We start from the raw sequence: 14746 nt of genomic DNA on the forward strand, positions 1-14746 counted from the left end.
ACATTATTATATTTCTCTTTTTTATCTTGATTCTCATCTATTATCCTTTTGTGTATTTCTCTTTTTCTGCATTTTGGGAGCTGTTTTGACAGGGGGAAATTTTTGTGCTGGTTATGATCTTAAAGAGCTTTCCCAGGATTCGGGTTCCCTCACACTGGAGCAAAATGTTACCCGAGGTCCTGCTCCAATGGTAAGAGGAGAAACTTAACCTTTTTCATTTTCAGATGAGCCAAGTATTTACCCTACAGCATTATAGGATCACTACATTAGGTACACTGGTTAGTTGTGTATCCAGAATTTGGCTCTTCAGTTCTGTTGACTCTGCCTCTTCAACAAGTGGAGTAACTAACGAACTATGTTGTGTATTGTTGCAGATTTTTATCTTACATAGTTACAGACATAACGAGTGCCTTTTTACATCTGTTAGTTACATCTGTCACTGATACTAATAGAGTTGGACAAAGCTGTCCACATTTACCTTTATACTGTACTTACTATTTCAGACACTTTTTAATGAGCTTCTCTACTTTGTTTGCTCGAAGGGTCCCTCTCGCCTGAGGCTAGCAAAGCCACTGATTGCGGCAGTGAGTGGTTATGCTGTGGCGGGGGGGTTGGAATTGTCCCTGCTGGCTGATCTCAGGGTTGTGGAAGCCAGCGCCATTATGGGGGTTTTCTGCCGCAGATTTGGTAAAATAGTCATATTTTTGCTCCATAAATGGTACTTAGAATAAGGTTTTCACAGTTTTTTGATGCAAAAAAAAAAAAAAAAAAAACTTTGTGATCTTGTGCAAACATTACATGTTTGTCAGTCACATCATGTACAAAAGAAAACAAAACTTTTTTTTAAAATGTTTTCTTATTCTGTTTAGGCACTGATTGTGTGCGTTGCAATGCGTGTTTTATTTTTGCAAGATGTGTGTGTTTGGTTTCTGATTGAGGATCAGGAAATTGTAATTAGAAACTGCTACTTAGTTTGCTGTGGAATACGTAGTACTGTAAGTTTCTGCCCTCGGTCTATACATATTTTCTGACCAAATGCTTCGGAATCTTGGTTGCAGTGTGATTGGCTGCAAACTTTTGAACACAAAGAGGTTTTCTGAGCAAGAAGGAGTTGTCACTGGTTATCTACCATGTCTGTCAAATCGCCTCTTTCTTTAAAAGTAGGTTTCAGATAATCTTATCCCAGCTGCTTCCAGAACATTCATCACAGTGTAATTTACAGTCTTTATGCAACAGTCAATGGTCTACTAATTTGATTGGACGAGTGGTGTTCCAAGAGTGCTTATATTTATATTCACTGTGACATTTCACTGTTTGTATCATTCTGCTTGTCTGTGTTTGCCACATAAAATTCCAATTCTAGCAGCAGTCCTACTGAAACTGTTACTATAGTAGTGACATCATCAGTGGATATGGCAAACGATATATTTTTTCAAGAATATAACTTCTGAGTTAAAATATGAAAGCTCATCAGATGAAGATGAAAAGGAAGAAGGGGAGCCAATTTAAAGGGAATGTACAAATCATTGTGAGTTAGCTAGATAGCTGCTGGGCTAACAGTGATTGTGGCTTCTTTGGGATCTATTTCTGTTTGCAGAGCAAAAATAAACACATTATTTGGCCATATTGTGTCAGAAATGTCAGTTACCCCATATTAGTTTCTTATTTATAAACCTGTTGTATAAAAGCAATATCACACTCGCACTTATACTGAATATCAGCATAGCTGTGATACAGCCCTAGGCACGAGGCTGTAGGTAATCACAGCCATTCAGTATAACACAATTGCGGTGCAATACTGCTTTTATACAACAGTTTTATAACTGCTCGTGCAATATTGCTTAAATTAGCATAATTGACCATTGGATTGCTGCATAAGAATTCTTCACTTTGTCTAGTAGAACAGCCCATCTCAGAGAAAAGTACATGTTCATTTGCCAAAAAAAGCACAGACTGATGTGGTGTCCTCACGTTCTGTCACAGTAAATGGAGAATGTTTTGAGTTCATTAACAAAAAAAAAAATAAATCTATCAATTTTTCTTCAACCTTTGCTCTTATTTTAACCTCTGCTCTTCTGGAAAGGGTTTTCACTAGATTTTGGTTGTGGGGATATGCCCATTCAGCCACAAGAGCATTAATGAGGTCAGGCACTGATGTTGGAGGAGGAGGAGGCCTGGGACACAGTCAGCATTCCGGTTAATCCCAACAGTGTTCATGGTGCCTGACCTGGGGACATTTGGTTGCAAGGCAAGAGTCTGCCCTGTTGGTTGATATATAGTCAGGTTCATAAATATTTGGACATTGACAAAATAAATGTTATTTTATCAGTCTACCACAGTATATAAGTGAAGTGAAGTGAGGCCAAGTATGGTGACCCATACTCGGAATTTGTGCTCCGCGTTTAACCCATCCAAGTGTACACACACACACGGAGCAGTGGGCAGCCTTTTTTTTTTTTTTTTTTTTTTTTTTTTTGCTGTGGCACCTGGGGAGCAGTTGAGGGTTCAGTGCCTTGATCAAGGGTCCCACCTCAGTCGTGGTATTGAGGGTGGAAGAGAGCGCTGGTCCACTCCCTCCACCTATAATCCCTGCCGGACCTGAGACTCGAACCCACGACCTTCAGGTTCGCCTTCGTGTCACAAGTCTAAGTCTCTAACCATTAGGCCACAACTGCCTAATGATAGCACTTTATGACCAGGTGTGTGTGTTATTCCCTTTTTATTTCATTTTATCTTAAGCAGATGAAATGTCTAGAGTTGATTTTAAGAGTGGCATTTGCTTTTGGAATCTGCAAGCCATGATTAGGGTGAAAAATCAAAACAAACCCATCAGAGAGATATCAAAAGCATTAGGTAATGCCAGATCATGTATTTGGTACATTCTTATAAGGAAAGATTTCACTGGTAAACTCAGGAAGACCAAAAGGTCCAAAAAAACAACAGAAAACAACTGTGGTGGATGACAGAAAGAATTCCTTCCCTGGTGAAGAAAAATGCTTCACAATTGGCCAGATCATTAACACCCTCCAGGAAGTAGGCATATCTGTCAGCAGGTCCACAATGATATGTGGTAAGCCTCAAAAACAGGAAGCCCAGATTGGGTTTGCCAAAAACATCTTTTAAAAAAAAAATCCCATACAGTTCTTGAACAAAAACTTGTACAAAAAAGATGGGAAGAGAAGAGTATGGAAGGTACTGCTCATGATCCAATGCATATCACCTCATCTTATGGTGTGGGCATGTGTGGCTGCCAGTGAACTGGTTCCCTTGTATTTATTGATGATGTAACTGCTGACAAAAGCAGCAGGATGAAATCTGAAATGTATAAGGTTATTATTATCTCTTCAGATTCAACCAAATGCTTCAAAAGTCATTGGCTGGCACGTCACACTGCAGATTAACAATTACCAGAAGCATACTTCGAAAGCAACACATTATGTTTTTTAAGGCAAAAAAGTATAATGTTTTGCAATCACCTGAGCTGAATCCAATTTAGCATGCATTTCGTTTGCTGAAGACAAAATCCAAAAGAAAGGGAACCAGGGAAGAACCCCAGTGTCTGGTGACGTCTATGGATTGCAGATTTCAGGTAGTTATTGACTACATTGACTGCATTCCTACACCATTCACATGATTTTGATGTAAATACCCTCAAAAAACCCTTAAAACTGAAAGTTTTGTCAATGTCTAAATATTTATGGACCTGAATGTAGCTCACTGTGATAATGTTGTCTGAATGACCAGAACATGGTGATGTCTAAAAACGAGCAAGAACTTCTTCAAGCCCAGATGGACCACCTTTAAGTCCAAGTTGATGTGTTCTGACTATACACTGGAGTATCATTTGCCCTCAGTACCTCTGTGGATGGAATGACAACACTAAGGGTGTGGGGAAGGTATTCCCACACTTTTGGAATGCAAGCCTAAGAGGATTTCTGATGTGGCCATTATCATTCTGAGCATCCATGCAGATATGTAACCTGTGTAACCTGTTTTCTTGTTAAGGAGCTCTTCGCTACGTTCATTGTGAATTCAAGCTCCACAGTCTGTGACTGAAGGATGGATGTGTTCTGGATAGCTTTATTCTTGGTGGGGCCATGCAGCAGCAAGTTGTCCATATATGGCAGTATATTGAGGAGTTAAGAGTGCCTGTGTACATCATGAAAACATCAGGAGTGTTAGGGTGTTTGCCAAAGTGGTGTTTGCCAAAGGGCAAAACTCTGTTCAGCTTGGGCCCACCTTGCTTAAAGATAGTGCTATGGTCCCCTGTAGGTGTTGAAACACAGAGTGTGTGTGTAATTGGATACAAATTCTGAGTATGGGTCACCATACTTGGCCACAAGTCACTTCACTTCACTTCACTATTTAGCCATGCAGGCTTTTTGATTCTGGCACTTGCACCCTCCTATCTAGGCATTCTTTATCACTAGACCCAAAGAGTGGCCCTGCCACATAAGGTAGGTGCTGCAGGGGTGACTTACACACATCAGGCAGAGCAGATTTTGCTGAACACACCTGGTGTCATGTATAAACTAAGCTGAAGCAAGTTGCCCAATATCCTGGTCTCGGTGTGCCACTTCCAGGAGGTATCAATCAACTCCCTTACAGAGGGATCAGCATCTGCGGATTGAAGGGACGGCTCGACTGCTATCAAAAGAATAGGCAAGAATATTGCCAGTGCATTCTATATGCGACACAATGTTGTAAGTTTTCACCAGGGAGTCATCAGTGCATCTGCACTCAGTACTTGTGCAGCATATATCTGGGCATAGTGCTTCATCTGGTAAGACCAGCGATATGACAAAAGCATCAACAGCAGGCAGGTGGCCAACACCTATCTACTTGTAATTAATTATATTAGCTAAAACATGCACTACAGAGCCCAGGTGAGCTGGGGCCTGTCCAAATCCCCCTTGAAAGTAAACTTTTAAAAAAAAAAAAAAAACAGCTAAAGGAGTCCCTGGCTGCTAAAAGTTTGACAACCCCTAAATTCCATTTTCTGGGCTTCTTGCTGTGTTTGTTGCTGGGCCTGGGCATTTGCAACTAGCAATCTGTTTAGACTGAGGGGCTTGGCATTCGATTCTTGCCATTCAAACATGACTTGTTGACATTGGTATTCGCATGGTTTGGAGGTGTGAAATAGAGCTTAAATTTTCTGCTTGAACAGAAGTGTGAGAATGTGTCAATTACCATAATGATCCACAGTAGATTATCCCTGGCAATATAAGCAGCCCAATAACGGTGGTGGATTAAAGAATAATAGAGCATGTCGGATGCTGATTCTGCAGTGCTTTTTCATGGGACAAAGTGTCTCTAGATGTAAACATTTCTATAAGCGTGGTGCTTATAATACAAATTAGGGTTGCACGTGCATGACTGCTTTGATGCATGATGCAAATCATGCAGGGGGCATGGATCAGGTGATGACAAAAGCAGGTACCTGATATATGCATATTTCTAATTCTGCTTCATATATGAAATTACCTTATGTTACCTGCTTTCAGGCTAGTTCCTGAAAATAAAAAGACAATATGGTTATTTATTTGTCACGTACATCTACTACTGAAACTAAACATAATAGTAAGAATTAACTGCTTACCTTTAATCTTGGTTTGTGCTTTTTCTCAGTTGGAAGTTTTTTTGGGTTAAAGTAAAATACAAGTAAATTTCTTAAAGAAAACTTAAGTTCAGGTCTTTGCCTTCTAATAACTTTCTTTTAGATTCACTTGCATGTTCCAAAGTACTTTAAACCAAGGACCAAGTTTAGACAGATTAAAAAGTGTATCTAATTACTACATATGTAATTTTGTGATGTTTCTGTGAAATCTCTGCTAATCTAAATTTCTAGGTTCTCCATCCCTTAGATCCCGTTTTTGGCAAGGAAGGAATTACTTTCGTTTTTTTTTTTTTTTTTGTGAAATTGCTTCTTCAGGAAAATCACGGGGCAAAAGCCCTCATGGTGAAAGAGTGAGAAAGTAAGAGGTTACAATACTAAAACTTACCAAAAAGACCAAGACCAAAAGTGCCACAATGCTTATAGTTCCAAGTTGATTTGTATTTTTCTCTCGTTTTACAGATGTGTATTAATAGGATCTCTGTGGCTAACTGACTTTTTCCTGTCAACAGTATATGCTGAGAAGTTATCTACATAGGGCATTTGTAATCGCCAAATGATGCCCATTTTGCATATGGGCATATACAGTATAAAATGATGGCCTACTGGGTCATATTAGCTACCTAATAAAACATATAACGTGATTCCACATACGTTAGCTACATACTTATTTCAGCTGCGATCTGTGATCTCTTTCATCTCCACCTTTTTGGGAATTTTACTTTTGAGTGAGATCAGTGTCTGCTTAGAATGGGGTTTTGTATCTGTGTTCATTTTTCTAAAAATTATCTAACAGTCAGCACAAAAACACTGTGTCAGACTCTTATACTGTCTTCCCAACTTTCTAGGTGTGCCTCTGATTGATGGCGGGACGGTGCGGCTCCCACGGCTAATTGGTTTGTCTCGAGCTCTAGACCTCATTTTGACTGGTAGACCTGTAGGAGCTCAGGAAGCACTGGCATTTGGACTAGCAAACAGAGTGGTGCCAGATGGACAAGGTACACAGAGATGCCGTTAGTTTTTAATCTGGCACAGTGTCTGCTTAAAACATCCATTAATATTATATGCATGTGTGTGTGTGTATAGATATACACACAGTATATATGTATATACAGTCAGGTCTGGAAGTATTTGGACAATGACAGTTTTTGTGATTTTGCCTTTATACACCACCACAATGGATTTGAAATAAAACAATCAAGATGTGATCGAAGTGTAGACTTTCAGCTTTAAAGGCAAAATCACAAAAACTGTCATTGTCCAAATACTTCCGGACCTGACTGTATATACATATATACTGTGTATATATCTATACACACACACACACATGCATACATACATATATAAATATATATATACACACACATATATACACCACAGTTGGGGTCATAAGTTTACATACGCCTTGCAGAATCTGCAAAATGTTAATAATTAAAAAAAAAAAAAATTGAGGGATCAAAAAAATTCCATTTTGTTTTTTATTTAGTACTGCCCCGAATAAGACATAATAATAATTGAATTTACACAAATGAACCAGTTTACATACCCATACTGTATGTTGTTACCTGGATGACCCACGACTGTTTATATATTTTGTGATAGTTATTCATGAGTCACTTCTTTGTCCTGAGCAGTTAAATTGCCCACTGTTCTTCAAGAAATAATCCTCCAGGTCCTGCACATTCTTTGCTTTTCTGCATATTTGACCCCTTTCCAGCAGTGGCTATATGATGTTGAGATCCATCTTTTCATGCTAAAGACAACCGAGGAACTCGTACACAACCATTACAAAAGGTGCAAACATTCATTGATTGACAAGAAGGCAGCATGATGCGTTCAGAGCCAGGGAATGTAAACTTTTGAACAGGATGATTGATGTAAAATGTTATTATTTTGAATTCTGGGAAACATGTAAATATCTTAATTAGCTTCTGAAGGGCAGTACTAAATGAAAAAAATAAGATCTTTAAACAAAATAACAATTTACACCATTCATCCTGTTCAAAAGTGAGTAACACTGATCATCAACAGCACCTGTCAAGGGGTAGAATATATTAGGCAGTAAGTGAACAGTCAGTTCTTAAAGTTGATGTGTTGGAAGCAGGAAAAATGGGCAAGTGTAAAGATCTGAGCGACTTATACAAGGGCCAATGCTGACCCCTGTCCATTGACGAAAGAACCTACAATGGGCACATGAGCATCAGAACTGGACCATGGAACAATGGAAGAAGGTGGCCTAGTCTGATGAATCACGTTTTCTCTTACATCATGTGGATGGTGTAATCACGTTTTCTCTTACATCATATGGATGCACTTTGAGGCAAGGCAAGGTGATGGAGGCAGTGTGATGCTCTGGGCAATGTTCTGCTGGGAAACCTTGGGTCCTGGCATTCATGTGGATGTTGCTTTGACACATACCACCTACCTAAACATCACTGCATACCAAATACACCCATAATTGCATTGACCTCTTTCCGCAGGATAATTCACCCTGCCACACTGCAAAAATTGTTCAGGAATGGTTTGAGGAACATGACGGAGTTCAAGGTGTTGACTTGGCATCTAAATTCCGAAGGTTTCTCAGTCTGATCGAGCGTCTGTGGGATGTGCTGGACAACAAGTCCGATCCATGGAGGCCCCGCCTTGCATCTTACAAGACTTAAATAATCTGCTGCTAACGTCTTGGTGCCAGTTTGCACAGCACACCTTCAGAGGTCTAGTGGAGTCCATGCCTCGACAGGTCAGAGCTCTTTTGGTGGCACAAGGGGGACCTACATAATATTAGGCAGGTGGTTTTAATGTTATGGCTGATTGGTGTGTGTGTGTGTATATAATATATATATATATGTATATATATATAGTAAATATAAAGATTATTTAGTTATTTATTTTTTAGTTAATACTTTTACCAGCATTGAGACTATATCTGTTTTTCACTGTTTGTTGAATTTGCCACACTCACCACTCAGGTAAACACGGTTTTAAAAATGGCACAAAAGGGTTGCTTTCACGGAAAAGTAGGAAGGGAATTTTATTTGTTTTTATCTTTCCCTGGGCAAACTACTAAAAAGACATGCCTCCTTCTCTCTTCTTTGCCACTATTAGCTCAAAGATCATCATGCAATATTTTAAAACTTTCTAACCCTGCATGTAGACCTGTTTGTCATTTTGCTGCTTATCTGCGGACTTCAGCATGGCAAAATGTTGCTTCATCCTGTTCAGGATCATGTGGATGAATACACAGTGAATTGTCCTTAAATGGTATGCAACCAGTTTAATCAGTGGACGTGCTTCTTTATTTATTTATTTTTTTTATTTTTTTTTTTGAAATTCTGTCCTGACTTTGAGAGTGTTAACCTAATGGAAATTAACAACTGCTGTAACTCAGTTTAATTCACACCCTGTGACTCCCTCGAGGGAGAAAATGGTCTCATGGGATTTTGTTGATGGTTAATGTTGATGGTCAAATAGATGGTTTCTACTTGAAATATGTTGTAAAAGAGAAAACATTTTGCAGAGAAAACTTTCTGTGAAGAGTATGACTTTTTTCAAACAGTTACACACATGTGATAAGAATTAAAGTATCTGTAGCATTTTATAAAAATAAAATGTTGATTAATTAAATCAACTGCTAGCGTGAATTCTCATTTGTAACATGAGTTTATAATGCATCTTTATAGTTGGTGCTTGGGGTATTCCTTAGTTCACATACAGTACATGTGACCTTAAGGAGGTGTCAGTTTTGGTCATACCCGAGATAGAAACATGGACAAAAACAAAAATGTTGATATAAAAAGTCGCATCCATTTGTGTATGCTGTGCAGGTGTATAATGATCATAGATCATTAATGAGGCTCAAATCTCTCTCTCTCTCTCTCTTTCTGTGTCTTTCTTTGTGTGTCAGCCTTACAGGTGGCTGTTGAACTTGCTGAGCAGATTAGCTCCTTTCCTCAGCTCTGTCTCCGTGCTGACCGTAACTCAGCCTATCATGCAACTTTTGACTCCACCTCGTTCACCCAGGCCATGCAGTATGAGACCGACTATGGCCTGCCAGTAATCACAGCTGAAGCTGTCCCCGGGGCAACAAGGTTCAGCTCTGGCACTGGAAGAGGTGGAACGTTCTCTTGAAAGACGTGATAAATGTGTTTTTTGCCCTCCAATAACAATGTACTTGTAATTACTCATGTTTGTAGTATTTTACTTGTGAGAAAAGATTTCAGTGTGATTTTGAGAAAGGTTCCAGCTGAACTGCACAGAGTTTTGGTAGTGATTGTATACCTTTGAACAGCCACCATTTATGGTCACTATAATGCTAATAGAAAAACCTATTTGTTGCAAAAATTCTTAACAAACTACATAGCGCAGTTTGAATGGGTAGTCCAGGATCATCATTTCTGTATTAGTAAACCACCGTACTGAAAAGCTGAAATTGTGCTGATATTATTTTATAGATGCAGGAATATCAGTGTCATACAGTACATTGCTGCAGTTCTCCTTGAGTCAAACTGTAGGAAGGCTGTAAGTGCTTGAAAAGCTCATTTGCTTTGAATGGTCTGTAGAGGCCTGTATAGTCATAAAGAGTTACTGATTTGCATTGATTAACTGTTATATTTACAATACAGCTCCACTGATTCAAAACAATACATGCATTTCCACACACACATCTCATTTTCCTTTGTCCCACTCTCCAGAATGGTTTAATAAGTATGTAAATAATATACTATAGCCTTCTAGATCTCAATCTAACTGAACACCTATGGAAGAAATTGGACTGAGAGGTTAAGCAGAGCTCTCTGTCATTTGTAAAAACACTGAGGGAATATCCTCTGAATTATGTTTAGACACTTAAATAATCCCTGCCAAAGCATGCTGTAGCTGTTCTAGTGGCTCATGGTGGTCCAGCACCTTAATCTGTCACCTGTCTGTGTATATTCCAAGGTTTCAAGAGTGTAGATATTATACTGTTTATGTATATATGACAGACAACACCTGTAGATCTGCCCAGGCATGTAGTAGCGGCACAATGCATAAAATCATGGATACAAGTTAAGAGCTTCAGTTAATGTTCATAGAATGGAGAAAAATGTTATCTCTATGACTATGACCGTCGCCTGGTTGTTGGTACCAGACAGGCTGGTTTGAGTATTTCAGATACTGCTGATTTCCTGTGATTTTTACGCACAACACAGTGAAACATGATACTACGCAACAATACCTTCTAAAAAACTGGTAGTAACTTAAACTGTGAGCGCAAGTTATTCAGTTTGTCATGCTATTTTCAAATCGCTACATTAATTATTCCTCACGCTAGATGGCGGTCAAACTCAATACTAATCCATTAGTGTGTTAGAGATGTTTCTCTCCGACTCTGAGTCACATCCCTAACCCCGGTCCCGGAGTTCCCCTGTCCTTCATATTTTAGTGTTTACCTGCTCCCAACACAAATGTTTCAACTAATCAGTTAATGAACAGCCCTCCCTGAGTGGAGAAAACTCTAAAATGTGCAGGACAGATGGTACTCCAGGACCAGTTTTAGGAGCCTGTGCTGTGAGGAAATCTGCCTCAATTTTACACTGACAGAATAGTTGTAAATTGTGAACTGTTGTATTAAAGCAACAGTACCCGAGTATGTTATCGTGAATAACATCACGTCTTTTATTTGTTTGTAGATTTAGTTATTTTATGTTGTACCACAGCGTTGTTGAATTCTTAAATCTGATTGAATAGAAGGTGTTGATTTTTTTTAATAACAGCAGCAATTACAGTAGTGCCGGCTGTAATTAAAATGACAGGTTTGTATTTGGCCTAATGCATTATCGTTTTATTAGTAACAGCTCCTACTCAGGGATTTATGGCGGACGCTGCACATTTAATCTAAGGCTAATACTAAACGGATTAAATAAACTGGCATGCTTTTAGAACATCGTTGACAAAGGAAAGTTTTCTGTTAGGAGACTTTTTATTTTTAACATAGCAGCGCTTTGTAACGGTCACTAAGTTTTCCGCCATGGAAAAGCCTAAAGGCCAGAGGACTTGTGCTTTCCGGTTTCTCAGTAACATTGCGTCGGGCCGTATCACAACACCATGCTTGGATTATTTTCTTATAACAGAGCAGCCCGTCGTGTTTTATTCCTCAAGTAAGGTATACACAACGTCTTCAGGAACATGAATTCCGCATGAATTTAAGTCTCTGTCTCTGTCGTGCTAGAGGTCGTGCTTTGGCCAGAAAAAAATTAAATGTAGGGGCGCATAACAAACAAACAAACAAATAAAAGCACCAAACAAAAGAAGTAATAAAATCTGTATCGTTATATACAACAAACCTTTTTCTTAATCCCAAACTAAAAATAGCCCTCGACCAGTTGTGATAGGCAGGCTATAATTTGGGGTCCGATAGCTCCACCTCTCCACCTCTAATCCTGGGCGGGTGCAGCAGTTACACTGCGTTCTGCCACTGTACGCACTTCACCGTGGACCGAAAGTGCTACCGAATTTTCTCCAAAGCTTGTAATTGAACTGCAATGGAAATTAAAGTCTCTTTCTGTCACGTTATTTCGGAATACTATCTACTGAACTTTCTTTTGGTGTTTTCCGGTTTTCAATTTTGTCAGAATTAATGTCAGTGTGCCGAGCTTGAAACACGTCACCCTCAGGTGTCTCATAATCTCGAAAAGTCACCCTTATTATTTTTTTTTTCGAAGCTAGCCATCGCGCTTTGGATTTAATGGATTTGATTTTGAAAAACGAATTCTTCCATTTGTTGTCTCCTACAGGATGGTACCTCCTGTGGCGTGAAGGTTGGTCAATTTTATCATAAAGAACCGCGATCAGTCCGTCTCTCACCCGGATAAACCCTTCTTATATTCAGAAGATTGGAAAGTCCGCACTTGTTCACTTATCACGACATACTGGGTCTAAAATGAAAAGCCACTGGTTTGTGTTTGCGGTGTTTTGGTGGAGTTCCTATTGTATGTTCCTTATTGCAGGTAGCAGTTACTTGTTTAACAGCACCAGCGAACTCCATTCGAGATCCACACATCGGCGTTTACGGACTCAAGAAAAGCGAGAGATGCAGAAAGAAATCCTGTCCATCCTGGGACTGTCACATAGACCCAGACCTCATCTATGGAACGGCAAATACAACTCAGCACCCCTTTTCATGCTGGACCTGTACAATGCAATAAACGTCGAGGAGAAAACCAAAGTAGACGGGATATTGGACCCTTATAAGTCAGTGTTCACCTCTCAAGAACCCCAGTTAGCCACAATTCAAGACAACGCGTACTTAAATGAAGCTGACATGGTGATGAGCTTTGTGAATTTAGGTGAGCACAAGTCTCCTCTTTTTCTGCCATGTTTTGAAATGTTTATTGTTCGTGTATAGTCGATGGTTATGACGGGGCAGTCGGATCCACGGGCATTCTAGGATGCGACTGCTAAGCTTTTGCTGTTAGCGTCGTACCCGCATATTTATGTGTGATTGATCTATACAGTAAGACTTCAGCTGCTGTACTACTGTAGTCATACCGCCACCTGTTAGTAAAGTATGTAAACAAGAGGCGACGCATCATTATGCTAAAACTTAAGCAAGAAAACATAGAATCCCTCAGTCTTGTTACTGTTATGCTATACATCTTCTGTTTATACAGCCAAGCAAGATTACGGTCTGTTTTATTAATTTTATTTTATACCTGGGCTGGTACATGCTACTGTTGGAACAACGTAAGCAGGATGGTTGCTCGGCAGGTTAGATATATAAGTTAGCCAAACTCTATGACAAAACTTTTCAACAAAGTGGCATACATTCCCCTCCGAAAGTATTGGAATGGCAAGACCAATTCATTTGTTTTTGCTTACACTGGAGACATTTGGGTTTGAGTTCAGAATATGACTATGAGACGACAGATACGAATTTCAGCTTTAATTTCCTGATGTTTACATCTAGATGTGATAAACAACTTAGAACATAGCACCTTTGGTGGCAGACCACCCTATTTTAGGTAAGTAAAAATATTGGAGCAGATTAAAGTAAATAACACTTAATATTTGGTTGCACATCCCTTGCTTCCAATAAATGTATCATTCTTCTTTTGTGGCACTTTTCCAGGCTTGTACAACAGCTTCTTTCAGTTGTTTGTTTTTTTTGTTTTTTTTTTCCCCTTCAGTCTCCTCTTCAGGAGGTGAAATGCCTGCTCAATTGGGTAAAGGTCTGGTGATTGGCTTGGCAATTCTAAAACCTTCTATGTTTTTCCTCTGATGAAGTCCTTTGTTGTGGTGCCAGTGTGTTTTGGATCATTGCCTTGCTGCATGATGAAGTTCCTCCCAATTAGATTGGATGCATTTCAATGTAAATTGGCAGGCAGAATGTTTCTGTAGACTTCTGAATTCATGCTGCTGCTTCCATCATGACTTACATAATCAATAAAGATTAGTGAGCTGCTTCCAGAAGCAGCTATGCAAGCCAAGGCCATGACACTACCTCCACCATGCTTGAGTGATGAGCTCCTATGTTTTGGATCATTAGCAGATCTTTTCTTTCTCCACACTTTGGCCTTCCCATCACTTTGGTTAATCTTAGTTACAGAACTTTTGTGGCTCATCTCTGTATTTCTTTGGGAATTCCAATCTGATTCTTACTGCTTTTTTCTTCTTACGTTTGCATCTTGTGGTATGGCCTCTATTTCTATTTCTAGGTGTGTGAAACAAAACATGCTATGTAGTTTAACACATCTAGTTATAAATATCAGGAGATGAAAGATGAAATTCTGATCTATCATCTCATATTCATCTTTTGATCTCAAACCCAAATGTCTTCAGTGTAAAGCAAAAACAAAAGAATTGGCTTTGCTGTTCCAATGCTTTTGGAGGGGACTGTATGGACTGAACAATTTTAGTATATGTGTTGCAGTAGCAAGCACAAGAAACTCACACTCATGCATCCAGTGTCTTTGGAAAGCAAAGATGGACTCTTGCTATGGACTCATTGCTTCAGCATTGACTCCTACATCCTCCCGCACTGACTGCGCCCCAGTGCAGACAAGGCATGCTCAGCTGGCAGACTTAGACCTTGTTTTAGAGTCAAATCTGAATTAAGCCCCACAGCCCAAAACAGCCACATGATTGTCATCATCC

At 39.4% G+C, this 14746-nt stretch overlaps 2 protein-coding genes across 7 annotated transcripts in view; both read left to right on the top strand.

The window, feature by feature from the left end:
* Positions 1-10043, top strand: part of zgc:101569 (uncharacterized protein LOC449822 homolog) — a 15386-nt gene extending 5343 nt beyond the window's left edge. For both annotated transcript variants that reach the window (XM_053227999.1, XM_053227998.1), the window contains exons 4-7: positions 93-190; positions 543-687; positions 6463-6612; positions 9519-10043. In XM_053227999.1, the coding sequence (XP_053083974.1) occupies positions 93-190; positions 543-687; positions 6463-6612; positions 9519-9742 (617 nt within the window). In that variant the 3' untranslated portion in view covers positions 9743-10043. The remainder of the gene's footprint in view (positions 1-92; positions 191-542; positions 688-6462; positions 6613-9518) is intronic.
* A 151-nt stretch (positions 10044-10194) lies between these two features.
* bmp6 (bone morphogenetic protein 6) overlaps positions 10195-14746 on the top strand; it is a 74668-nt gene continuing 70116 nt past the window's right edge. For all 5 annotated transcript variants that reach the window (XM_034298063.2, XM_034298064.2, XM_026924126.3 and 2 more), the window contains exons 1-2: positions 10195-12411; positions 12601-12939. In XM_034298063.2, coding sequence (XP_034153954.1) covers positions 12339-12411; positions 12601-12939 — 412 coding nt within the window. In that variant the 5' untranslated portion in view covers positions 10195-12338. The remainder of the gene's footprint in view (positions 12412-12600; positions 12940-14746) is intronic.

Source organism: Pangasianodon hypophthalmus, chromosome 22 (assembly GCF_027358585.1).
Source record: "Pangasianodon hypophthalmus isolate fPanHyp1 chromosome 22, fPanHyp1.pri, whole genome shotgun sequence".
NCBI lineage: Eukaryota > Metazoa > Chordata > Actinopteri > Siluriformes > Pangasiidae > Pangasianodon > Pangasianodon hypophthalmus.